Source organism: Mustela putorius, unplaced genomic scaffold, assembly GCF_011764305.1.
Source record: "Mustela putorius furo isolate JIRA1106 unplaced genomic scaffold, ASM1176430v1.1 tig00000430_pilon_pilon_pilon, whole genome shotgun sequence".
Lineage (NCBI taxonomy): Eukaryota > Metazoa > Chordata > Mammalia > Carnivora > Mustelidae > Mustela > Mustela putorius.
In genome coordinates, this window is record NW_025421377.1 from 23,877,155 (window position 1) to 23,903,672 (window position 26,518).

General features: G+C 44.0%; 1 protein-coding gene across 1 annotated transcript in view; it reads left to right on the forward strand.

Moving 5' to 3' along the window:
• Positions 1-2,177: 2,177 nt before the first annotated feature.
• Positions 2,178-26,518, forward strand: part of PARM1 (prostate androgen-regulated mucin-like protein 1) — a 99,832-nt gene continuing 75,491 nt past the window's right edge. Inside the window, exon 1 of the mRNA XM_004766265.3 lies at positions 2,178-2,364. Within this exon, the coding sequence (XP_004766322.1) occupies positions 2,322-2,364 (43 nt within the window). The 5' untranslated portion in view covers positions 2,178-2,321. The remainder of the gene's footprint in view (positions 2,365-26,518) is intronic.

The window sequence follows — 26,518 nt, forward strand, 5'->3', positions numbered from 1 at the left end:
TTGGTGGGAATGCAAGCTGGTGCAGCCACTCTGGAAAACAGCACAAAGGTTCCTCAAAAAGTTGAAAATAGAGTGACCCTATGACCCAGCAATTGCACTACTGGGTATTTACCCTAAAGATACAAATGTAGTGATCTGAAGGGGCACCTGCACCCAAATGTTTATAGCAGCAACGTCCACAATAGCCAAACTATGGAAAGAACCTAGATGTCCATCAACAGATGAATGCATAAAGAAGATGTGGTATATATATATATATATATACAATGGAATACTATGGAGTCAACAAAAAACCAGAATCTTGCCATTTGCAACCATGTGAATGGAACCCAAGGGGTATTATGCTAAGCGAAATAAGTCAATCAGAGGAAGACAATTATCATATGATCTCTCTGATATGAGGAATTTGAGAGGCAGGGCAGGGGGTCGTGAGGGACAGGGAGGGAAAAATGAAACAAGAGGGGACCGGGGAGGGAGACAAATCATAAGAGACTCTTAATCTCATGAAACAAACTGAGGGTTGTTGGAGGGGAGTGGGGTGAGGGGAAGGGATAGGGTGGCTGTGTTATGGACACTGGGGAGGGTCTGTGCTATGGTGAGTGCTGTGAATTGTGTAAGACTGAAGATTCACAGACCTGAACCCCTGAAGTAAATAATATATTATATGTTAATTTTTTAAAAGGAAAAAGAGAAGAAACTATGAGTCCAGTTTAATCTGGTTGTGGAAGAGAGACAAACTTCACAAGTGGTAATGGTGGGGTCAGGCAGAGGGATGCATGTGGTCACAGGTACCGTGATAAGACCCAAACAAGTGACAAAATGAAACCCGAGGCTCTGGTACAGGAAAAAGAAGCCACAGGAAAAAGAAAGCTGTTCCCAAGGTCTACGAACAGTCATGAGCTAATTAATTCCTTAAGAAGTATCGTTAATTCCAGCCGCTTCCCACCTCTGGTGACGAGGGGACCAGCAGACTCCTACCAGCAGAGAGAGCGCATGTGGATCTGGCATCTGGCCTGACAGAAGTGTGAGAAATAAGCAAGTGTCAGTTGGTGGGAAGGCCTAGCGCAAGGTCAGCTTTGATCTGCGTGAACATACAGAAATCCTGGGCTTTGGAGAGCCAGTACCCTATAGGGATGACCCAGGGTGCCCGGGCAGGCATGCTGTCTGTACCACTGGCTAGTTGCGCGACCTCGGACAAGCAGTTAAACCTTCCTGTGCTTCCACTGCTTCCACCGAAAATGAAGATAGAATAGTGCCCAGCTCAAAGGATTGCTGTGAGAACTTCACTTGGTTAACACCCGTACAGCACAGTCGCTCAGCGCACAACACACTCACTCAGGAAACCTCACTCACTCAGGAAACCTCGGCCTTTGTTTTTATGGCCCTGATGCACAAACTGTTCGATTGCGGGGTCCAGTCCTTAGCAGCCATGGGACCTAGAGTGCATTACGTATCTTCTCTGTGCCTCGGTCTTCTCGTCTATACAATGGAATAATAGTAATTCTTGTGTCACCAGATTGTGAGAAGGAGTCATGATACCACACCTGGGAGGTTCCCTGGCTCAGTTATCCCATGATCACTATTACCTGACATCAGTATCATTTCTTCTGGTAAGAAGCTGAAAAGGATAAAAGGCATCCTGGCTCAGGCACCAGGAAGTGCAGTGGGGTTGAGTGTGGGGGAGGTTTTGAAGTACACGCAGGAACATTTTGAAGAAATGAAAGGAAATTCCCTGGAAAGTAAAGTGTATTCTCTTTTGCAGCAGTGGGGTCTTGGCTCTTGGAAGGGACGCCTAAGACGGCATATGGTCCCCTGTGGTAAGCTCGCATAAGACAAGCTGAGATAAATTCCCGGGGGCAGAGATCCGCTCACACTTCTTTGAGTCCCCTCGGTTCCCAGCAGGGTGCTAGACGCCGGGACGTTCGCGGAACCCCGTCCCCCCTCTGTCCAGCAGAGGCCGCCCTGGGCCGAGGCTCCGGGGACCCGAGCGCCGGGAGAGTGGAGGCCAGGGGCTGGCCTCGTCAGCGCCGCGGGGCCCGGGTGGGAGGGGTTTGGCTGGGGCCCGCGCGGCGGCAGAGGCGGCCCAGGCTCGGGCGGCGGGGATGGAGCAGAAGCGCGCCGGGCGCCGGAGGACACGCCGCTGACGGAGCCGCGCCGCGCTCGTCTCGCTTCTCCGCCCTTCGCCCGAGCAGCCCGAGCCCGAGCGCGCAGAGCCGCCCTCGCCTCCCGGCTCCCACGGCCGCCAGCGCGGCAGAGGAGGAGCCGGACGCGCTCCGAGCGCTCGGTCAGTCGCGGAGCTCGGCACCGCACACCGGGGTACCATGGTCTGCAAGGCTCTCTTCGCTCTCTGCATCTTCACTGCAGGTATTTCGGGGCGCCGTCCTACCGGAGGAGCCGGGCGCGCTCGGGGCCCCGGTGGCCGGCGCCGGGGCTGGGGCTGGGGCTGGGGCGGCGGCGACACCGGGAAGGAAGTCACCGCGCGCGGGTGGCCGGAGTGGGGCGAGCCTCCGGAGTTGCGTGAAGGTATGTGCGCACTTGGATTTGGGGTGGTGCCAGCCTGTCGGGATCCTGGGCCGTGTGGGACCCAGGGGATGGCAGGGTCCTTCCTGCCGCAGCCCGCGCCCACACCAACTCCGGGCGTTGTGGAACAGGTGGCTGCGCGACGCGTTCGAACCCCGGGTGGGCGACACTGCGTGCGACTCGAGGCTTCTCGGGTCTCCGAGCCCACCATGCCAGAGTCGGGCAGCACACTTCTAGAGGCGGCCGGACCCGGAGAGGGACGGGAGAAGAGCGGGGAACCGCGTCTGGAAGGCTCTAGCCAAGCAGTGGCTGCGCGCGCGGCCGGGGCTCGGCGGTGTCCCGGTCTCGGGTCCCCGGCGTCCCTCCGTGGTTGCGCGCTGGGGGCGATGCGGCACGAACAGCCCCGCCGGCCGCTGCCTTCACCCGGCTCAAGCTCGCCTCCTGGGTTTGCAGTTCTACCGTGTGGCCCGCAGCCTCCCAGAAATGCGTGCGGTGGCGGAGACGGCCAAGTTGGCTCCAAGTGCCCCCAGCCTCGACCCTGATTCTGGGCGGCTTCCCCGCGCGCGCCTCGCGGGTCTCGGGACCGACGGCGGCGGCCTCGGGCAGGGGCTGCGGAGAGAGGAGCAGGAGGACGGAGCTTGGCAGAGTGGGGGCCGGGAGACAGCGCGCTCAGCCTGGTGCTGGGGACCCAGTTTTTCCAGAAAATGCAGCCGCACCAGGACAGCCGGCTGTGGATAAGGCGCCAGTGGAACGAGCAGCCCCGAGCGCGCGGACACGGGTGTTTCGATTCGAATGTTCCAAAGCCGCACAGCACAACCCGGCTTGACTTACGCTTCTGGTCCGTGATTTATTTTTATTTTTTATTTTTATTATTTTTCCTCCTGAACTGCCTGGGTTTGTGTTCTTGTGGACACGGGTCGTCTCAGTCCCGTGAGACGAAGCTAGGGGTTTCCCGGCCGCTCACAAAGGATAACGCAATTTTGAGGAAAAGTTTCCCAACTCAAGACTAGAGCGTGTTCTGTTTCGTTTTTGTTTTCTTCCTTTACTGAGAAAAAGAAACCGTTTGCGTGTTGGGCTCCGCACCGTTTGCAGTCGCGGCCGCGGACGGTTCCCGGACACTCGCCGGCTTTGGCTCGCAGCCTCCGGCGGGATCCCAGCCGGTGTTAGCGGCCGCGTCCCGGAGCACGGGACTGTCCTGTGAGGCAGAACCAGCAACGCTCCGAGCAGGGGGTGTTCGCGAAACGACAGGACAGGTGCCTTCACTTTGCCCCTCACTAGACCTCTTTTCCTGACGCCCGAGGCGCAGAACTTGAGCGAGCCAGTAGAGCCAGCGGGTAGGTTTTTTTCCTCATTTTTACCCTGCGGCTGGTCTTTTTTTTTTTTTTTTTTTTTTTTTAATCGACAGCTCTGGCAGCTGACAATACCCGGATTAACCCTACCAGGCAGTGTAGTAGCATTTTTTCTAAGGAGCTCAATTTTTTTTTCCCCCCTTGGTCAATTTTAGAGTTTAGTCCGGCTGTTCTGGGGTGAGACTATTGCCCTTGGGCATCGCTGGAGTGAGCGGGCGGGTGGGCCCACTGAGCAGCCTCATCCGTGCACGCATGTTGGGGACTGGGTCAGAACCAAGAGGCTCACAGCCTCCCAGTTCTGGGGCTCTCCTGACCCCGGAAGACTTGGCTGTGTTTCTGGGTGCATCTTACAAACAGAGTGATGAAGCTTCAGCCTTCCCTCTGTAAGGATCCTTGTGGTGTTAGAGCTACTTGCAATAAGCTGGGAGAAAATAATATAAAAATTGGCATAAATACCTCCTGAGACTCTCTGCATCCTAAAGTTGGCTGTTTTCAGAAACCGAAATAACGTTTTTTCTAGGGAAAAACAATTGCTGTGTTGGTCAAGGAGAGAGGGGTGAGGGTTCCTGAAATGAAAGTGCCATTCCCCAGCTCCCTTGTCAAGCCCTGGCCACTTTCATGCAGCAATTGCTCTTTGTCCTCCTGGTCCTCCTCCTCCTCCAACTTTCGGACCCACCCCTCCTCCTTTTCCACCTTCTTTTCCACCTTCTTTTTAAAAAGGAGTCAAACTCTTAAGGTGATACTTTCTTGAGCCAGGAATGGGGTTTGGCAGGGGGCTTTTTTTTTTTTTAGCTTAATAAATCCACTCATTAAGTACATAGCATTTGCTCCTTCCTGACTAACAGACGCTTTCAAATACGTCGGCACTATCAGCAACAATCATCTCTACATTTCTTCACTTGTATCTTAAAAAGAAGGAAAGGAGAAGGATTAGACTGTCTTCAGACCTTTCAAAGTTGATTGTGGTGTCAAACGATCACGGCTGTTTTATAGACCGTTCTCAAACATCTCTGTGTATAAGGCACATTGGAACACTGCCTCCAAATTAAGTTATAAGGCAGCACCCCCAAGCTTTGGCTACGGACCTGGTGAGGGAGAGAGGATGGCAGGCTTCAGGAAGCTTCTGTCTTCATCCCTCTCCCCTCTGGATTCTCTTCTGTTTTCCCACCATCATCATCACCCCCCTCTGGTGTCCTATGGCCCCATTTGTTTAAAAACGCCCTCACTGAGACATTGGAGAGATACTGGAACTTTCAAAAGGCCCTTTCCAGCACTCAAGGGGGACAACAGGGAAAGAAGCTTAGGTAAAAAGAGGCACAAACCCCATGATCCTACTCTACCGGTACCCTGGATTCTGCCATGTCTGTCCCTACTCTTCCCACAGAGAGACCATCACATCCCACCCCATGACCTTGGCCGCTGGTGATCAAACTCAGGAGAGTTAGACTCCAGCCCGCCACCCAGCTAGAGATCCCATCTGTGGTTCTGGGTTTGTCAGATCGCTCTTCTCTGGCTGACTAACATCTAGAATGTCCCTATCATTGATGGGAGACCCCACCTCACACATTTACAGCTCTGTTGTCACTGCAGACCCTGATATATGTCAATACCTTATCATAAGCATATTAAAGCTGCTTCATGAATCCTATCATAACCATATTAAAAATAAACCAAAAATGCACACACTTTAAGAGAATTGCAAGGTTGCCTGTGGTTGTTTGGGAGCGGGGGTAAAGGGTTACTCCTATTCCTCGGAAATCTGTATCTCAGTCCAAGAAGTGACACCTCCTTCCCATGAAACCTGACCTGAGAAGGTGGAAGGTCTTCATTGTTATCTAATACATGAGCTGAGGCAGTGTTGCAAAGTGGTAAGCGGGTAGTTTCTGCTTCTAGATCATTCTGCCGCTAGATCGCCTAGGTACAAAGCTGAGTTTGACTACTTAACTAAAAGTGTATTTTAGGGCAAGTAACTTAACCATTCTCAGTTTTCTCATCCACAACATTGGGGAAATAAAACCTCATAAGATTATTGAAAGTTTTAAATGACTAAATGTACTTACAGTGCCTGGAACATAGGAAGCACTCAATAAGCATTAGCTGCCATTGTTTCTATTAATCTTATTAATAATGTTTACTAGTGTTTGGTACCCATTAGGTCATCCTCTCGGAAGCAGGGCTTCTACGTTTGCACTTAAACTATATAAATCAAAGATCTCAACTAATTTACCATCATAGTGCCAGTTGTTTTGGCAAACCTTAATGTGCAAATTAAGAAAATAATTCAGCCTAGCCTACTAAATGCCTAATTGGCAAAGGTTAATAATGTGCCAGATTAGATTTAGCACAACAGTCCAAAAGAATGCTCTGTAATAAATAGATGGCAAGTCTCACGAAGGACTTTATTTCTTCCACAAAGTCTTTTGTAAACTGGTGTGTTTCAGAAGCCCAACTCAGCTAAACCTTTAAGTCAGGTTTCCAGAGCCACAAATTTTAGATGATTCCGATCAAAGGACTTAGGAGAAGGCAGCTCCTGGTACCTGAATGATCCAGAATGGCTTTCTCGAAAACCCAGAAGCATCAGTAATGGCCAGATCTTTAATTTACCTTGAGCATTTGGGCCAGGTCTAATTGTGCGTGTGTTTTTATAAGGAAAATATTGGCCAACTATTTACCCTGTTTGTTCAGATTTTCTGAAGCAATAATTTTCCCTGTGGGGGTGGGAAGGTAGGGACATGGCTATCACATCCACTGGAAATAATGGAAAGGTACATTTTAGAAATATTTTCAAAATATTGAAATTGGCTGTCTTAACATCCAAATGAACCGAATCCTGCCATAATATTTCTATTAATTTGCTTCCTTTCGGAAGTAACTGTCCCTTAAACGGGACATGTTAGTTTAGGAATCATATATTTGCTTTGCTAATAAGACGCTGACTAAAACTGTTGTTTGGAAAAATTAATGTTTCATTAGAGGACATTGACAGTTCTGAGAAGAGGTGGGTAAGTGGTAAGTGTGTGCCTTCGGCAACACTGGCTTTTTACTTGGAAATGCAAGGCTAATGGGTTATCGTCCAGTTGAGGTGACTATAAAATAAGACTGATTTGTGTGCGGCATTACTTTGCTTTTAGTCATAGCTTAAATTATTCAAATGACAGAATTTGTGTAACAGCAGATTTTCTGATGTAAGGTTCATCATCATCCTTTTACCAGCATAGCCCATTTCTTTTACCTGTTTTAATGTCATTTATGAACGTTGACACCTTTGCCACTTTTAAGTAACAGAAATCTTCACAACAAAATAGACAATTACGTAATTCTTTTTATCCGTGTTTTCCAATGGTACAGGGCAGTATAATGTCAATTGAAAATAAGCTGTTTTAATTTTCCTTTGGCTAGTATTGCCAGATTTAGCAAATAAAAATACAGATTGCCCAGTCCAATTTGAATTTCAAATAAAGAGTGAATTCTAAGCATGTCCTACACAATAGTCGGGACAAATTTAAACTAAGTAATTCTTCATGGTTCATCTTGAATCCAAATTTAACTGGGCATCCCGTATTTTATCTAGAAACCCTATGTTTGGCTTTTTATCTGCAGTTTGTCTATACGATGGGTTTGATATAGGATTCACTTTACTTTGAACCCTGCCCCCAATCTAGGTTAAGTTGCCTGCTCCATTTCTGTCTGTTCATGGGAAAACTGGGAAATTTCAGAGCAGCTCTCTCTCTCTCTCTCTCTAGTCTATGGCAGTTGCCAGGAATGGGGTTCAGAGGCAGCTCTCCAATGAAATATTTTTAATCTGATTGTATTTCTTTTTTTTTTTTTTTCAAGATTTATTTGTTCATTTTAAAGAGAGTTGGCGTGGGGAGGGACCAAGGGAGAGGGAGAGAATCTGGAAGCCAACTCCTTGTTGAGTGCTAGAGCCATAGCTGAGCTGGAGTTAAGGCTCAAACCCTGGACACTGAGATCATGACCTGACCCCAAATCAATAGTCAGACACTTAACCGACTGAGCCAGCCAAGCAATCCTCTAATTGCATTTCCATTAACTGTACATTGTTACGTGTTTCTGAACACCTGGGATTTCTATAGGCTTCCTGAAGCTTCCTTACCTTGCCTCTGGTAACGACTCTGACTTTTCTCTTAAAAAAAAAAAAAAAAAAAAAAAAGGCATACGTATTTTAAATGGTAGCAATGTTCTTGCCTGGGAGCTGGAACTAGAAGCCCTCTACAATCCAGCTGGCAACTGATTAAAAAAGAAAGTTATAGAATAGCTTTGGATTTCAATGCTCTTTTCTGTGCCAGGATCTTAATACATCTCACAAATATTAATTATTATAAGGTTTACATAATTCCTGCAGGATAGGTCTATTGGTACACTTGAAATCTGTAGGTATGAAGCCTGAAGCATCATATTAGAATTTCAAGGCAAATTGGAAAACAGCAAGAACAAAAAAAAAAAAAAACCCTTAAGCAATTAGACTGAGGTGGAAATTTGCACTTTTGATGGATGATGGTATCTATGACAAAATCTGTGAAGTCTATGAATAGGTAACTGTTAAGGGGAGGGGATTGTGGCAAGTTAGCAGCATGATATTTAGGAAAACACATCTGTTCAATACAAAATAAGATGCATAGATGCATGGTAGACCACAACTTTGATGATAATATCTTCCACTTCCAGTCCGCATTCTGCTACTGGATTTTGTTTTCTATCAGGGAGGAGATAAGGACATAGGAACTTGAACACAGGTGCTGACCATGAAAAGAACTGGAGCAGAGAAAATTTTGTTTGGTTTTGTGTGTGTGTTTTGGCTGTGATTGAATGAAGGTGATCAAAACATGTAACCTTTTAAATGATGATATTCTAGCCGGTATTGTGTTGTCCAGAAGCATAACTTCATTATGGACAATTTGTTCACTTACTATCATGTCCTGTGATGATGCTTCTGCTTCTTAGGAAATCTTTTCAGTTTGTTAGAAAAGCTTTTGTGATCCTACAGATGGACAGTAGACAGATACCTTTCTACTGGTGTTGAACATTTCATTGATTGTTACACACTCCACACCATGTGATTCTTGCTTTGTACTGTCATTTAGATTCTTTAGGAAGAATGATAACAATTATCTAAGGATAATTGCGCTCTTTCTTCACTGTACAAAAGCTACAATGCCTTTTCTGTAGGTGTTTAGGGAAATGTTAAGATGCCATCATTCTATTGAGCTCCTGTAGGGTATCAAATTATGTCAAATTACAGGAAGACTTCAGTACATCCCAGAATTACAATATAGGGGAGTCTCGATGCCCGTTTGTTCATCAGAGGGACGTAAAGAAATCCGGGGGGCTGAACACCACTTTGTTGGCCTGGGAAAGGGGGCAAGTCATTGGTGAATCACACACTCTGCCAATGGGAAATTCTTGCTCTCCGTGGATCTGCTGCATGAGAGGCAACACCAAGATGAATATGGCCATCACCCAACTGATGAGGAACCCTGGATGTTTTGTCTTAAAAATTACAACTTTGATAAGAACAGCATTCAAGATGAAAGAGCCCTGGAATTCTCCCTTTGAAGGGCTATTCAGACAGGTCTGAGCAAGGACATGATGGTTTTCAAGGACATAAGATCATTCATTATTTGCCTTCTAAGAAATGTTGGTGGGGAAGTAAGTATGATATCAAATTCTGTGTGGAAACTGATAAGAAATGGTTAGTAGGAAGGAGTCATGGCTGTTCCAGAAATTCTGCATAGTACCATAGGAGAGGCTGGGGGGTGGTCTGTTACATGAGACAGAGAGTATGTCAGATGGCTGAATGTGGTGGCTGTGGAAGGATAATTGGGGGGTAATAAGTAAAATTATTGGGGGCTACTAAAGACCAAACCACCCCCTTCCTGCTGCTCCTGCTGGGAATGGAAAATGCATCAAGTTTCGTTTTAGGTGGAGGGGTTGGGGGAGTGGGGTAAGAGATTCCTCCTCAGACTGATGTGAACATAGAGCCTACTTTAGTACACCTTTTTAGGTTTGTGAAAAGTTGCAAATTGAGCCTTTCAGATGAAACTGTGGTGGCCCTTAATGGCAGGTAAGCAAGGTATCCACAGCCTTGTAAAAGGGGACAAAGAATGAGAAAATGCTTTGAGATGTCAAAAGGAATATGCTGCTTAGTTCAGATCCATTAAGGGGGGCTGAGTGGCCTGGGGGTGCTTACTTCAAGGCAGCCATCTTAGACCTCCACTTCAAAGAGTTCTATTTTGAGCAGGCCCCCCTCACGTGCTTATAGGATGAGGCACGCAGCCCTGATGTGTATCAGGTGAGGATGAGACTTTTTTAAGATTTTATTTCTTTATTTGAGAGAGAATGTGAGAGAGAGCATGAGAAATGGGAGGGTCAGAGGGAAAAGCAGCTTCCCACTGAACAGGGAGCCCAAGTGGGTCTCCATCCTAGGATTCTGGGATCATGACCTGAGCTAAAAGCAGATGCTTAACAGACTGAACCACCCAGGCGCCTGAGGATGAGATTTGTGAGAAGCAACAAGGCTGAACCAGGATTTGGCTAAGTCAGGCTGGTATGGAATACCAACTCCAAGATCTCAGTCTTCTGCCTTGTTAAGTTATGATATATACATTGATTACCCTGTGAGTAAGCATTCAACAAATGTTTATTAAGTAGGTACACCAACAAATAGAAGATTTAATTTATTTTACTTCATTTGTTTGCCTGCATACCACTACTAGATTGTAAGGTGCAGGGAGAGCAGAAATTTTAGCTACTTTGTCCCCACTGTGCCCCTAACATGTAGAACAGAGCAAGATACATAACGAGTGCTTAGCAAAAATTTGTTAAATTAATTTTTAATCGAGAACCTACATGTACTAAACATTATCCGAGATTCTGGAGAAACAACAATGAAGAAAACAGAACTCTACCCTCAGAGTATTTTCATTCTTTGAAGATGATGAATTTTGACTTGGTCAGAAGGAAATCAATGGTTGACTGTCTAATAGTCATCTTAAACTCGGTATGTCTGAGTCTGAACCCCTGGACTTCCCCCCCACACACACACCCCGCCAGGAGGCTAGGCATGAAACCTTCCGCATATCAATTAATGGCAAGTCAACTTTCTCATTGCTCAGGCTGAAAATCCTGAGTCCTGAGTCCCTTTCTACCAACACCCCTCATCCAATCCTTTCAGATCTCTTTGCCCTACCTTTAAAATAGACATATATTCAAACATTATTTGCCGTTTCCACTGTCTTGCTCCAGGTGAACCATGTCTCTTTCGCCTGGAATACAGCCGCGGCCCCCTCTCAGATCTGCCAACTGGACCCTGACTCTCCTAATGTCTGTTCTCCACATGGTAACAATTGATCCAATGGGAATCCAGTAGATGATGTCATTGCTCAGTTCACGGCTTTGCAGTGGCTTCCTGTTGCATGCAAAGCAAAATCCCGAGTCCTTCATGTGACCATCAAGCCTTACATGAGACCCTGCCCCATTCATTCTTGGACATTCTACCTCTTCTTTGCTCACCCTACACCAGCCACACTGGCTTCCTTAGAGCATACAGCAGCTGGTTTCTCTGTCTAGGACATAATTTTTCAGACAGCTAATTCCCTCACCTCCCTAAAGTCTTTGCTCATTTGTCACCTACCGTGAGATTCCTCCTGACCAGCATTTTAAAATTGCAGTCTGTTCCACCGGACAACACCACATTCCCAGCTCCCCTCCACTGCCTTTTGCCTCTACTTTTTCTTTAATGTCAATTTTCCTCCATCCCCTACCCATTCCTGCCCCCTGGGATTTTGTCTCTTATTTTCTGTGGTTTCCCCAATGCTAAATACTACATGGCACTTTGGGTATACTCAGAATATATTTGTTGAACCGAATGACTAAAACATATTTTTGAGAGGCACATGTGACTCAGTGGGTTAAGCCGCTGCCTTTGGCTCAGGTCATGATCCCTGCGTCCTGGGCTCGAGCCCCACCTGCTCTCTGCTCAGCAGGAATCTGCTTCTCCCTCCCCCTCTGCCCTTCTCCCTGCTCATGCTCTCTCAAATAAATAAATAAACTCTTTTAAAAGATACATTTTTGAAGGTTGGCAAAATGAAGACTCAATTCAAATTTTGCCTTAGATCACCCCAAAATGAGACATTTGCCCAACCTGCCTATAATCAGGTGCTTATGCCTAGTGTTTCCAAATAGCTTTTTTAAAAAAATATGAGTCAGCCTTTAGTTTTCTTTGAGGGTTACAAAAGCTAAACTTTAAAATCAGCTTTTTTTTTTTTTTTTTTTGAGCATGCCTTTACAAAACATTTCTTTTAAAAATGTTGATTTTGGCCCCCTTCCCCACCCCATGGATATCACTTTGAAATAGCTGAAATGTAGAGAAAAGAAGAAGAAGAAAGAAGAAGAAGAAGAAATAGCTGAAACATTTTAAGTTCTCTGGCCAATTAAGAAAATGTCACTTTTGAGCTCAGCTAGAAACGATAAAGATAAATCTCCACTATTTGAACATTTTTGAGAATTTTCTGAATAAAAATAACCTGATGATAAAAAGTGAATTGAGTCTAAATGAAGCATGACGGGCCATTTCGCAGTGATGTTTGAGGACGTTAAGTAGATTCCAGTGCTGCATGTTGAGATGGTAAGAAGAACAAGGCGTTCTCTTGGCCTTAAAGACTGCCCTGAGCCCGCACGGATGATTCTGATGGTGTTGTCGTCCAAGCAGTAGTTCCAAGTGGTGGAAGTGCTGACTGGTATCAGACCCGCATTCCTGTGAATGCTTGTTATCAGCACTGCAGGGCGGCCCCCCTCACGTGGCTGGTGTTACAGTCACCGAGGCTGGCAGGCCTGTCCGCTTCATCATCCAACAAATACTCATGGTACTTTCGGGCTCAAATAGAAACATTTAAGTATTTAGCAACTGCCAAAAAGAACATGGGTTTAGGAAATAACAACATACTTGTATTGAAGCCTCCGGGACAATGGTATAATTGAAGATTATGCTTGCAGAGCAACCTATAAACAAACCAAAGAACAGAAAAGATGACACTTGGGTGCCTGGGTGACTCAGTTGGTGAAGTGACTGCCTTAGGCTCAGTCATGATCCTGGGGTCCTGGGATCGAGTCCTGCACTGGGCTTGCTGCTCAGTGGGGAGTCTGCTTCTCCCTCTGACTAGACCCCCTCTCGTGCCCTCTCTCTCACTCTCTCAAATAAATAATTTTTTTAAAAAAGAAAATATGGCAATTTATATTAAAAACATCTGCCTTGCTCGTTCAGTGAGGTCTGCTTGCCCCTTTTTGAGGGTTACAGGTGCTGGGCAGCTTGAAGGAGTATGGGCTGTACACCGGGGAGTGGCCAAGGGCAGTCAGCCCGTCCTGGTGCTGGGGGGGGCCGCATGGGGTGAGATGAGCATGACACCAGAGGACTGGGGACCGTTCTGCCACTTCTCCTCTGTGGGAAGGACCGGGTTCCTAAAGGAAATATAAAGCACGGCTTATGGCAACTCTAGGTTTCATTTTTGAGGAACTGTCAGATGGTTTTCCAAAGTCGCTGCACCGCTTTGTATTTGTGTGCCCTATCTCAATACAGTGATTCAAATACATTTTTTTAAGAGAAGAAAGGAAAAGCCACATGCGCTGACAAGAGAAGCCTTCCCAGATCTCAAAGACAAGTGTGGCTGCTGAAGGAGGGGAAATTATTACATCACTGAGAACCGTTGGAGTTAGGAGGGATATCAGCAAGTGGAAGATGGGGTTTTTGAAATGAGGAAATTTACAACCAAATTTTGATTAAAAAAATAAAATGTCATTAAGTGAAAGTCATGTCTTATAACACTTTTTCAAAGCTGCCCTCAAGCACTTCTTTTTAACCATTATGGAAACTATAGCAGGCACAGAAATTGGCAAGAATGTATCTCTCACCCACCCAGACCTGATTTCAGAGTCTGTTTTGATAAAGAACTTTAAAAATATTAATATAGTGGCAATCATATAAATGTCTAACTATAAAGTGCTAGTCAGAAAGACTAGCATACATTCAGTGCTCATTCAAATGGGCAACATCAAGCGGGTGCTTAGAAGTGTGGGGCAGTTGGTTCATTTATGTACTAACACATTAAGTGGTTACAATATATTGAACTAACAAGTGTGACTTTATATTTCACAATTATATCAGAAAAGCAAGCTATAGAAGAAATGTACATTGTGATGAAATATTCAAAACATTTTTATGTGTGTGCCTGTAGAGAAAATCACTTAGAAGAATACAGTGGTTATTTCTGGCACCTGAGCTTTGGGTTAGTTTCACTTTTTATGACCTTCTCTTTTGTCTGAAATTGTTTAACTAGTTTGTATTGCCTTCACAATTAAAAAAGGAAAGAAAAATGGGATCCAGGTGGTGGGTATTAGAGAGGGCACGGATTGCATGGAGCACTGGGTGTGGTGCAAAAATAATGAATACTGTTACGCTGGAAAAATAAAAAATTTTTTTAAAAAGATTTTAATCCCTCTTTATCCACACTTAATGTTGCTATCATAACTGCTGGATAGCTACTTCTAAACTCAAAATCGTGATTCAGAAATCCTTCTGATGGATCCCTCAAAAAATACATCTTAGAAAAGCAAATAACTTCAGAAAGGTTTATAGGATATCACTAAGTAATGGGCGGGGTGGGGGGAGGTTCTGGGAAGAAATTGACTTTAATATTATATTTTATAAAACCAGAGTGCTACATAAATCATTGATCAGAACAACCGTTTTGGATAGTATTTTAAGAAACTCTGACTTAACTGATCAGTATTTGAGATACTTTGTTTCAATACTTTGGTTGTCATTTACGGGAGCAATTTTTAAATTAAAACATCATTCTAAGCTTTTCTATAATGAAATCTGTCATCTTAGATAACAAATAAGAAGAAATAGCCCTCAGAAGAATATATGATTTGTTTTCCTTTGACAACATTAAATCTGTTATGTTATCTTTTTAATAAAATAATCAATAAAATGTGGTTTAGGCAAATGCTGGAGCATCCGTTACTAATAGTCCATGAGCAGATAGGCCAACCCCTTCATATTCTAGATAAAGCTCAACATGCTGGTGTGGGAAGGAGATTCCACATTTGTAACGTTTTGTAGGTATCACACATTATATGATGTTCATTCCATTTCCAACTTCATTTAATGCCCCTAACAACCCCATGCGATGGACCATACCAATCCCACGGTGTCACCAAGTCTCAGAAGTAATGAGATGAAGATCACACAGTTGGTAAGTGACTAAGCTAGGCTTTAACCAAGCCTATCATCTTTTACCCTCCTTCATCCCTACTGTCTTGAATGACCAAATCAGACTATGCAAGCTTAGTCGCCAAAGTTTCTCTCAACTCTGATCCTCTCTCCCATCCCCACAGCTACAGACTTGATCGAGAATCTTGTCATCTCTTCCTAACCTGCCACGGTAACTCCTAAATGGTCACTGGCCACCCTTTCCCTTCTCACAATCTCTCGCCACTCTTTTGGAAGTCCTTCAGGCCAAGCCAGACTGCCCGTTCCCCTCCCCCCCAAAGGAGCAGAAGCCAACCTAAATCTGCTTCAGAGTTTTCCAGGTGCTTAGACTATGGCTACTAAATCCCATTTCCACCAAAAAAAAGAATGAAGACTCCTGGGAGAAGTGGTTACTTCCAGGGGTGGGCTAGAAACCATGTAAGATGAGTCTGAACTACCTTGTCATACCAGATAGCCAGGAAGCTGTCAAAGACAACCGTGGCTCTGGTGGAAAGGACTCAGAACGCCTTAATGAGGCCCCCAGTGGCCAAAGATGGAGCAAACTGAGCAGCAGTGAGGATAATAACTGCAATGGGCTGAGTCACATTGTTCCAACTCACGAGTTAATTATCATACCAAGACAAAGCAATAATAACACGAAACTTCATTTGTCTCCATTGGAGGATACTAATAAACTGACACATTATTTTGAAAAATAATAGATAAATGGGAAGAACTAAAATTCTTGATCGATCGATCGATTGATCTTATTTTTGCCTTTATTTTACGAGGTGTATCCATGAGCAACCAAATATTAGATGATGGGAGGACCATCTTTATACATGTTTTCCAGCTAGTAAGTGAAGATGGCCCAGTGGAAGCAGGACAGCACCATACGGCATCACCCAGTGAGTTAGTGGTCTTGGCGTTGACCTCCCGTGACTGCCAACATTATGAAGTGTGACATCCAGATACCATATCTCCAGATGGAAGGGTGCAATACCCCCTGTGAAACAAGCCTTGCCACATTGAAAGGAACCCAGATCTGACCAAGCCTCCACATCCAACTATCAAGGCACAGGAAATACAGAGGACCAAAGAAGGTATTGAATAAAACCACAGGAGTGAACTCAGCAAACGCCAGACCACAGAAAACTCTACATGACAAACAGACCAGCTTCTTCAACAAATAGATTGCAAGGAGAAGAGAGAGATTAAAGAGAAAGATGACAAGGCAGGATTTATTGATGAAAAAGAAACTTCAAGAACCATAGCAACCAATCACAACTGGGGACCTTGTTTGGATCAAACCAAAACTGTGGAAATAAATTGTGACCTTCATGAGACGATTGTGAATTTAATCATTGACTAGACATTTGGTGATATTAATGTATTATCATTTTCAGTATGCTAATGACTTAACCTGTATGTTTTCAACAGTAGCCCTTATCTTTTAGAGTTACACACTGTTATATTTATATAAGAAGCACCACTGTGCCTGGGATTTGCTTCAAAATAATATGGGGGTGATATATAGGTGAGGGTATTACAGAAAAAAAATTGTCATGAGTTTATAATTCTTGAAACTGAACAAAGGTACCTAAAGATCCATTATGCTCTCCTCTCCAAATTTATAGATGATTAAATTTTTCCATTATTCAAAGTTTTTAAAAAGAATCTTCTAGAAGCCCCCATTTCTCCAGAAACAAGTCTCAACCCCTTACCAAGGGGCTTACGATCTGAGTTAGGGGCAGAATGAAAGAAAGGTGGTGCAGGTAGTCACCATGGGAGAGGCTAGAGAAGCAAATAGATCATTCTTGTTTGGAAGGTCTTTGCCAGGCCACATAACTTCAGGCCTTTGCCCTTGCCAGTTCCTTGTTCTAGAATGCCATACTCCGTTGTCTGCCGGCCAAAATTCTCTAAGTCCTGCATGTTCAGTGTTCCCCTCCACTTGTTTGCATATGTTGCCCCTTTAGACTTCTGGCCCTTGGAGAGCAGGGATCTTAGTCTTTGGTTCGTATCCCTCAGGCCCATGTGTAAGAAGATTACACTTCTCATGTATAAAAGAACAGGAGTCCCCTGAGTTCAAAGACTCCAAACCCCCTTCCACATTGCTTGCTGGCATGCCAACACTTGAGCGCGACGCGGGAAGGATGCGTGATCTCTGAGAGAAGATTCACGTTCACTTAGAGCAGCTGAAAGTGATTTATGGATTGGCAGGTAGAAGGGCGGAGAGCCTTGAAGGGCTGGCATGTCGGACAAAACGGGCGGAGAGTGCAGAGTGGTCTGAGAGCTGGGATACCACGTGGGGAAGGAGTCCCCGGGTCCCCGGGGAAGCACAGAAAGGGTAGGAGATCTGGGTAGCCTGCTCATGAAATTTGGAAAGAAATTGTAACCACTTTCCAAACAAGCCTGCTGTCTTTGGGCAACCATACTTAGCTACACGTATTTATGAAATAGAATTTCACTCTAGACCAGGAAATCCAGAAAAGATTGTCCTTTAAATCTTAGAAGGCCTAGGGGCGCCTGGGTGGCTCAGTGGGTTAAAGCCTCTGCCTTCGGCTCAGGTCATGATCCCAGGGTCCTGGAATCGAGCCCCGCATCGGGCTCTCTGCTCATCAGGGAGCCTGCTTCCCCCTCTCTCTCTGCCTGTCTCTCTGCCTACTTGTGATCTCTGTCAAATAAATAAATAAAATCTTAAAAAAAAAAAAAATCTTAGAAGGCCCAAGTAGAGGAATTCAAAAGAAAGTGTGCCCTCCTGGGTAAAAGCGGGAACAGGCCCCTGCCCTCTCTGTTACCCAGCAGCAGAGGACGCCAGCAAGTGTCCTGCCCCCAAACACCACTCCCTCCTTCTGCCGCAGACTGTTTGCTCCCTTGGACTCTGCCCCACTGCCAAGCTGGGGATAAATATAGATTAGCTATTGTCTTAGTTTCCTAGGGCTGTCATAACAAATTAGCACAAACTTGGATGGCTTTAAAAAACAGAAATTTATTCTCTTACTGTTCTGGAAGCTGAAAGTCTGAAGTCGAGGTTTCAGCAAGGCCATGCTCCCTCCGAAGCCTCGAGGGGAGGACCTTTCTTGCTTCTTCTGGTTCCTGGTAGCTCCAGGCATTCCTCAGCTTGTGGAAGCATTAATCTCAGTCTCTGCCTCCGACGTCATAGGACCTTCTTCCCTTCGAGTCTGTCTCTGTCCAGATCCCCTTCCTGTAAGGACACCAGCCATCCAGTCATACTGGATTAGGGCCCGCCATAGTCAGTGTGACCTCATCATAAATTGATTCTTTCTGCCAAGACCAGATCTCCAACTAAGGTCCCGTTCACAGGTACCTAGAGGTTGGGGCTTCATTATATATTTTTGTGAGGACACAGTTGAACCCAAGTCAGATATATTGTTCTCACATCTAAGCCATGTTTATGAAAGACCCACCTGATAAAAGCAGTTAATAACTTGATCAATTATAAGTTACTTTTATTCAAGATAACAGCTGCAATCATTTCAAGTATTTTTTTGGTTAACTTGTTTGCTTTTTTACTTTTTTATTGCTCTCGATGATAGAAGAATGGTTGATACCCTTTAAATCCGGCATTTCTCAACTAGAGTGCTATGGGCATTTGGAGGGGATGAAGCATGCAGAGACTGCGTCCCTGGTCCCTGACCACTAAGCAACAGTAGTATCCTACAGACATTGTGACAAGCAACATAGAAGAAAAATGGAGGGGTGCGGGGAATAAAAGGAAATGCCTTGGCGTATTTCTAAAGTTATCAGCCTCATTGAAAACCAATGGTGTAAATTAATGAGATTTTTATTGGCTCTCCTTAGGACACAGAGCGGGTTGCACTAAACAATAGCAGTTCTGCTTATGTAGCCAGAATAACTTCAAGAATCCTCTGGATGCTTCCGCAACATTCTGATACTGGCATGATTTGTAACATGTGTGCTTTGGGGAGGCATGGGGCAAATTTGAGGGCATTGTTTCACTTCTTCTCAGCCGTGGTTAATACAGTATTTTTTCTAACTTTTTGCCTGAGGTAGAGTCAGAAAGAGAATAGTAACGAGCAAAAAGTTGCAAGGGATAAAAATAGACTCTGCTCTTTTTCAGTGTTGCTCGTTGCCTGTAGATATGATGCCTTTCCTCTATGTGGAGGGAAAGCTAAAAAAGAAAAAAAAAAAAAAGCCTCTTTTCCTCTTTCTATGTAATGTGTTATTGGATGTGGGGCATAGGTCACAGAAATCTTTCATGGGAAACTTGAGAAATTGTGACATTCCAGAACAGTGGATTATTGTCTTCCAGTGTGAAGTGTGTGTGCTTGTGTATGTAACATATGTATATGCATATGCGTGGGTAGCATGTGTGTTTCCTCCTTTCTCACCTACATCATTCCTTACCAAAGTAATTAGAAGAATTTTAAGAGGAGGAGGCCAGGTAACAGGGGAAGAATTTTTTTTTTCAGGGAAAATTAATACTCAAGGAATTCATACATTTTCTATAGTATCTGAAATTCAACTCTGCCTCTGCATAAGAAACTGAATATTCTATATATATTTAATTATCCATAATCATATGCATCCACATCTTCTGATTAGTAACTAGGATATTAAGTAGAATGTGGTTCTATAGCTATTTGGTTTATTTATTTGGTTCTATTTATTTGGCTCCATAGCTACCTAGTCATTTATTTGGTTCTATAGCTACCTAGTCATTTGTTTCGGTATTATAGATTTCCTTACAAGTCAGAGTGAAAAATCAACACTCGAAATTCTTTTCCCTGGAAAAAATACAATTTCTCTTATAGGAGATTTAATTACTCAGATAGTTTTGCTTATATAGGCAAGAGAAATATTCTAAGAAGAGTGAGAGGTGTGCTGTGTAAAGTCATTACTGATTTGGGTTATTCCCAAAGGAATAAAAAATTTAAAGCTATAAACAAAGCTCCTTGATGAGAACTGAGTTCATGCTGAGATAAAAAGTTACAAAGCAAGAGAACGGCCTCATTATATTTTTAAAATCCCAGGGAAAGTCATTGTTTTGCCAAAGCAATGTGGTAAAGCAGCCTGGGACCCAACATCGGTGCCCAGGAGACTAGGAGTAAAGAGCTTTAGAAGCTTTGAATTTTTTTTCTAAAACAATTAAGATTAAAGGAGTTAATCAGGAAATCTGAGGTTATATAAGGGTTGAGCAAGTCAAGCAGCTCATATATCTGGTTTGGGGCACATGCTTGGGATGACCAAACTTTTCCATGGAAGATTGTTCTTTATGATAATTCTTCCAGAATGAAAGGAGTGACAAAAAACATTAAAGTCTGAAAAACGATCCCCACCGCTGACATCTGAGAACATCCTGGCCTCTCCAGAGACATCTGACCGAGGAAAGCGGATGAGCCAGCTGGGGCTCGAACCCCCAAGGGCCTGACAGGAAGAGGAAGGAAAGTGGGTCAGGTCTGGTGAAACAGCTTGTCTCCCTTGGCAAGTCAAGCTGGTCACATTAGAGGTTACCAATCCCATCGTGACTGGCCTGGCCACCCCATGACCTCCTCTCCAAACTGGACGTGGCAGCTGCATGGACTACGAGGCACTTGAGGCAGAAACTGAGAGCAGATCTGGAATGGAAACTCTGAAGGTCTCAGGCTCAGTCCCCACAAAAAAGTCTTCTCGGGAGAGACGAGATCATTCACTATTTTTACAGGAACTACCCCAGAAAAATTAAAAAGCCTTCAGAGACGGTGCATGAAGAGACAGGAGTTCTTGGGGAAAGACCCAGTTTCTCCTTGACCGCATTGTTGTTGGGTTTCTAGGAAGGCACAGAAAACTTGAACTAGGGACACAGGCTCCACGACATGTGCCAGGTAGGACTTCACCAGGTCGGTGCTAGCTAGAGTGACCTCATTTCTCTTCTTTCTTCAGTTGTGCCTAGTCTGGTCAGACTATTAACAGTGGCAACTTGGATTCAAAAGGGCACCTATGTTTTTTGCTTACTGCAAAGGTTTGTTTTGTTTTGTTTTGTTTTGTTTTTCCTTCCAATTTTTAAAAATCCTGATATGGTTAACATACAGTACTATATTGGTTTCAGGCATACAATATAGTGATTCAGCAATTCTACACATTACTCAGAGCTCATCACAGTACGTGTACCCATAATCCCCTTCACCTGTCTCACCCATCTCCTCACTCACCTCCTCTCTGGGGACCATCTGTTCTCTGTAGAGTCTATTTCTTGGTTTGTCATCTTCTGTTTGTTTTGTTTCTTAAGTTGCCCATTTGAGTGAAACCATATGGTATTTGTCTTTCTCTGGCTGGCTTATTTCACTTAGCATTACACCCTCTAGATCCATCCATGTGGTTTGCAAATGTCAGAATATCATTCTTTTTATGGCTGAGTAATATTCCACTGTGTACATACACCACACCTTCTTTGTCCATTCGTCTCTCAATGGATCCTTGGGCTGCTTCCATAATTCGGCTATGGTAAATACTGCTGCAATAAACCTAATAAGGGTGCATGTAACTTTTGAATTCATGCTTTCATTTTCTTTGTGGGCGGGGAGTGGTTTCCATAGTGGCTGCACCAGGTTGCATTCTCACCAGCAGTGCACAAGGGTTGCTTTTCCTCCACTCCTTGCCAACACTTGTTTCTTGTGATTTTGATTTTAGCCATTCTGACAGATGTGATATCTCATTGTGGTTTTAATTTGCATTTCCCTGAGGGTGAGTGCTGTTGAGCACCTTTTCATGTACCTTTCAGCCATCTGTATATCTTCTGTATATCTTCTGGTGAGAAATGTCTGTTCGTGTCTTCTGCCCCTTTTTAATTAAAAACTATTTGGATTTTTTGGTGTTAAGTTGTATGTGTTCTTTCTGTATTTTGGATACTGACCCTTTATCAGATATGTCATTTGCAAATAACCTTCTCCCATTCAGTACGTTGTCTTTTCTTTCTTTCGTTCATTTTTTTTCATTTTATTTTATTTTCTTTCTTTGCAGTGTTCCAGCATTCATTGTTTATGCACCACACCCAGTGCTCCATGCAATACGTGCCCTCCTTAATACCCACCACCAGGTTTACCCAACCTCCCACTGCCCACCCTCTAAAACCTTCAGTTTGTTTCTCAGAGTCCACAGTCTCTCACGGTTTGTCTCCCCCTCCAGTTTCCCCCAACTCACTCTCCTCTCCATCTCCCCATGTCCTCCATGTTATTCCTTATACTCCCCAAGTAGGTTGTCTTTTACACACTACAAGGTTTTTAATAACCCAAATTTGGCCTGTGTTTGATCCATAATGACTGACAAAATTTTTAAAATGCTGCTATTTTGAAATGGCCCAGTGAGCAATGTGTAGATCAGACTTTGCTGTAAACTCAGTGTTCTAAACCAGCTCATTTGCTTTTCACTTGTGACACTGATGGTATATTCGGGCATCATGTTCAGGAAACATGAGCCAACCCACTGTACCCCAAGAGAGAAATTTCTGTTGGTTGTGATGACAGTGAACAAGTAACAAGCACCAGATCCCCATCTGAGAGTGAAATGTTAGCCTTCATCACCTGGACTCCTTAATGTGGAAATTATATTGTTCACAAATTTTCTTCATTTAATTTTATAAGAATACGCTTTTTTAGTATCAGACTTAAGCAACACTCGATTTTTCTTTTTGATGAGGAATCAGGCAAAACATAAGCAATTAGCTAGTTGCTATGCAAATTCAGAAAGCCTGATTAATACTTAGATCAAAATTCATCTAAGAATTTAGGTTTAAGCCCTGGTAGATAAAGTATCCTTCTAAAAGCATTACCAGTTTGGCTTTAAATGGGACATTGGATTAATTCAATCTATCCTTCCTTGAGACACAACATCCTTTCAAGGTATAAATTCAATTTATGGTATGGAAAATGGATGAGATATGCATAAGCTTGTCTTGCTTAACAGGGATAACGAATTTGATATTTGGGTAAATAAAATACTCCAAATAACTGAGCTTTCTCTTTGCAATACGGGTTGTCGGTTTTTAAAAATGGAAGAACAGTGTTTTTCAAACTATATTTGACATCGGGGGCCAGGTCCCTGATGCGTCCCCAGCTCCATGCGTCCATGTGTCATCGGTTAAATAAGTCTTAAATGCAATGACATTTGGCATCTGCTCTTTACGATCTGCAACAGACTTAATCTGAGGTCCACCAAAGCCTAGATGATCCATGAATGAGTACCAGGAAGTCCATGAAATGCCTAAAATTGTACCCAACATTGCATGGGATTTATGTGTCTTTTTCTCTTGAGAGAAAGAAACTCCATGGATTGCATCCAGTACTTGAACTCTGGGTCGCAAACAAGGAGAAGGAACATCTGCCGTTCGTTCTGTGATTCATTTTACACTTTGGTCATTTACTCTTTCTTTGAAGATCCTTAGGCCTCCTTAGGATGGTCTGGTGCTAGAGGATGGCCCTAGCCTAACGCTAGTGTTACCTCGTGTTGACACGGCTTCCAATGTGCAGACTGCTGTTGTATGTATCCATGTCACCCTCGGATCACCCACAAAGGCAGAGATTGTCCTTTCTGATTACAGAGAAGGAAGTCACGGTGGGTAGGGGCAGAAGAGTTCAGAGACGTGTCCCTGAAGTGGTGGGTTGGTGAGAGCCCTGGGAGTAAGCCATGGGTATTCTGACTTCTCGGCTCTGGGCTCTTTCCATGGTTGTCTGTTCTATAGAATGACATAAAAGCCACATTTTAATGCACGGTGTAGTATTTTGAAAACCACTTGCGTTAGTTGAAGTCTTTAAACTCTAAGCTTCCCAGATACCTGATCCAAAATAAATCAGAGTAGTGGCAAGTATGAATTTCAATTTAAAAATGGAAAATACTACCCTAAGCATATAGGTCTTTCAGGCTTTTGATCCTTAACTTCTGATAAACACGTTCGAATAGCCCCTGTGGTTTCCACAGAGCTTTCTGGTGCAAAATGACAGTCCATCCTCACAAGTTCTCAGCAGTTGGCTCACACCCCCATTATATGGATGAGATAAATCAAGACTCAAAGAAATGAGGCGACATGTCTGAAGTCCCAGTGAAGGTCACTGAGCCAGAATTCATTGCCAATCTCACGACTCCAACTCTGCACCTTCTCATTGTACCGCAGCTGTCTTTACAGCATCTGAGAGCACTGAGCATAGGGAAGGGGTGGACAGGCTGGGTAATTCGATGTCACATGACAGCATCTGTGAAAATGTGAGACCACATTTGCGGAGACTCATGCATCGGACAGGAAGCTTTCTGCGGAAGAAATTCCATGGCGGCATCAGCAGTGCATTCCCCGAAGTCTAGATTTGAAGAATTTTTCTAAAAGTCTAGAATCTTCCACCACACCAAGCAAAGAACAATTTTATCTCCAGCCAGCAAGAAAACTACTGAAACTGAAACCCTCTCCAGTCCTCAACACAGCCTACAACTTTTTACCAAAAAAATAGTAATTTTTTTTTTTCCTGAAGAATACATAGCTTACTTCAAAGCAGGGGGACTACAAGAGAGATTTAGGGCAGAAAGGCTTTTGTCCTCCCGGCATGTCTTACTGGCTTTTTGCAAATTCCGTAGGAACGGAAACCCAATGATTACTCTATTATCTTTTGCCGACATTAAACCTTTTTCCTAAGTAGTTTTATGACATTAAGTGGCTGGCAAAGACATTTTTATGAGCAGGCTGTGCTGAAGGTACCTTAAAATGTAGTGTTAGACGCATGACTTACGTATTTTGATTTTGACTTCTGGAAGACTTACAACTGGGCATAGATATATCAAATAATGGAGAGAGTGTTTGCCAGACCACTCAAGTTCAGCTAGTGGTAGAGAAGCACCTCGGTCGAGTTCTTATTCCAGGTCTGCAAAGAACTTCGGGTTTGGAGCCCATGACCCTGCATTTGAACTCCAACTCAGCCATGTAGCAGACAAGGGAAGGGGGAACTAACCTTAAATCTATAAGGTGCCAGATACCACATTAGGCCTTTTACAGAGATTTTCTTGCCCAGCTCTACAGCTGCCGTGGAAGGTTAGTACTACTGGTCTCTATTTCCAAATGAGAAAACAGAGACATAAGGAGATCCAACAATTTGTTCAAAACCAAAGAGCTAGTGACACCCAAATTTGAGCCCATTTCTCTCTGCCATGAAGTCCTGCCTCCTTTAATTAAGCATTCTTGTAATGAATAATTGTAATTATTTTAATTATTTAACTATTTAATTATACAGCCCAGCGCCTATATCCTGGGCTTCAGTATCTCCATCTGTAAAATGTGATCATTGGACATGACCTTTTGGCATTGTTGGGTTACAAGAGATTGATTCACCCCAAAACAATGCTGCTATGCAGGAGGTCTTCAGTAGATAATATTTCTCTTCCTACACCTTGTTTTGTCCATAGCTCTGTTTTGTTTTTGTTTGTTAGGTTAATCAGGGGTTTTATTTTGTTTTGAAGATCTGGATCTAGCTCAGTTCTTTTTAAAATGCAGAAGCAAATGGTAACTCCAAATGCAGGGGCGTGGGTGACCTTAGAGAAAAGGAGGGAAAGCAGGGCTAAATTTTGGTTCTCCTGCTTTCTTTAGTGGGGAAGAGCTGCAGGGCAGGGAGACCCACGGCAGGGAGTGGGGTCACGCTGTCCTGTTCCTGCAGAGATTGTGTGGGGTTACCAGGTAACTTTGTAACTGTACACTGGGAATAACTTTAACATCCTTCAGAAAGCGCTGCCATCCGTTGCTTTGGGGAGGGTGTGGAGCAAGACAGCAGCCACGCTGCACCCTGAGAGGCCTGCAGGGTTTCTGCATGTCCTGGGTCACTGTAGGCACTTAGTCCAGAACAGTGCCCAGGCCTGGAGCCTGGTGGAAAATGTGGATAGAACCTCACCAGCATTGGTAGGAAGCAGGAAAATCTCCTTGCCTATAAATGACAGCTTGTTTGCAGAGAGATTTGTGTCTCCAAAATAATGATCATGTATGTATGTATACATGTATTGAACTTTGCGCCCTGTTTGAAAGCCCCAGAACCCCCTGCTTGTCTCTAACCAAATGCATCTAACCTGCAAGTTCCAGGGAAATGGAGAGCATCTCGATAAGCTGGAGTAGTTGGAAAAGGTGGTGACTCTTGTCATCCTAGAAAGATATTTGGTATTTTTGTTCAGAAAACATTGACTCAGCACCTTTCCTGAACTGAGGACATAAAAATGATTGAGGCACAGACTTCATCTTGAATGCACTGACAGTCTAGTAGGAAACCAGACTTGCAAATAGATGTCCTAACAGAACCTCGTGGGCTCTGTGCTTGAGGCATAAATGGAATGTATCGGAAACCGAAAGCTGACAGAGTGACTGTTTTGCCTGATGGACAAGTGATATCTAAGAAGGATAAAC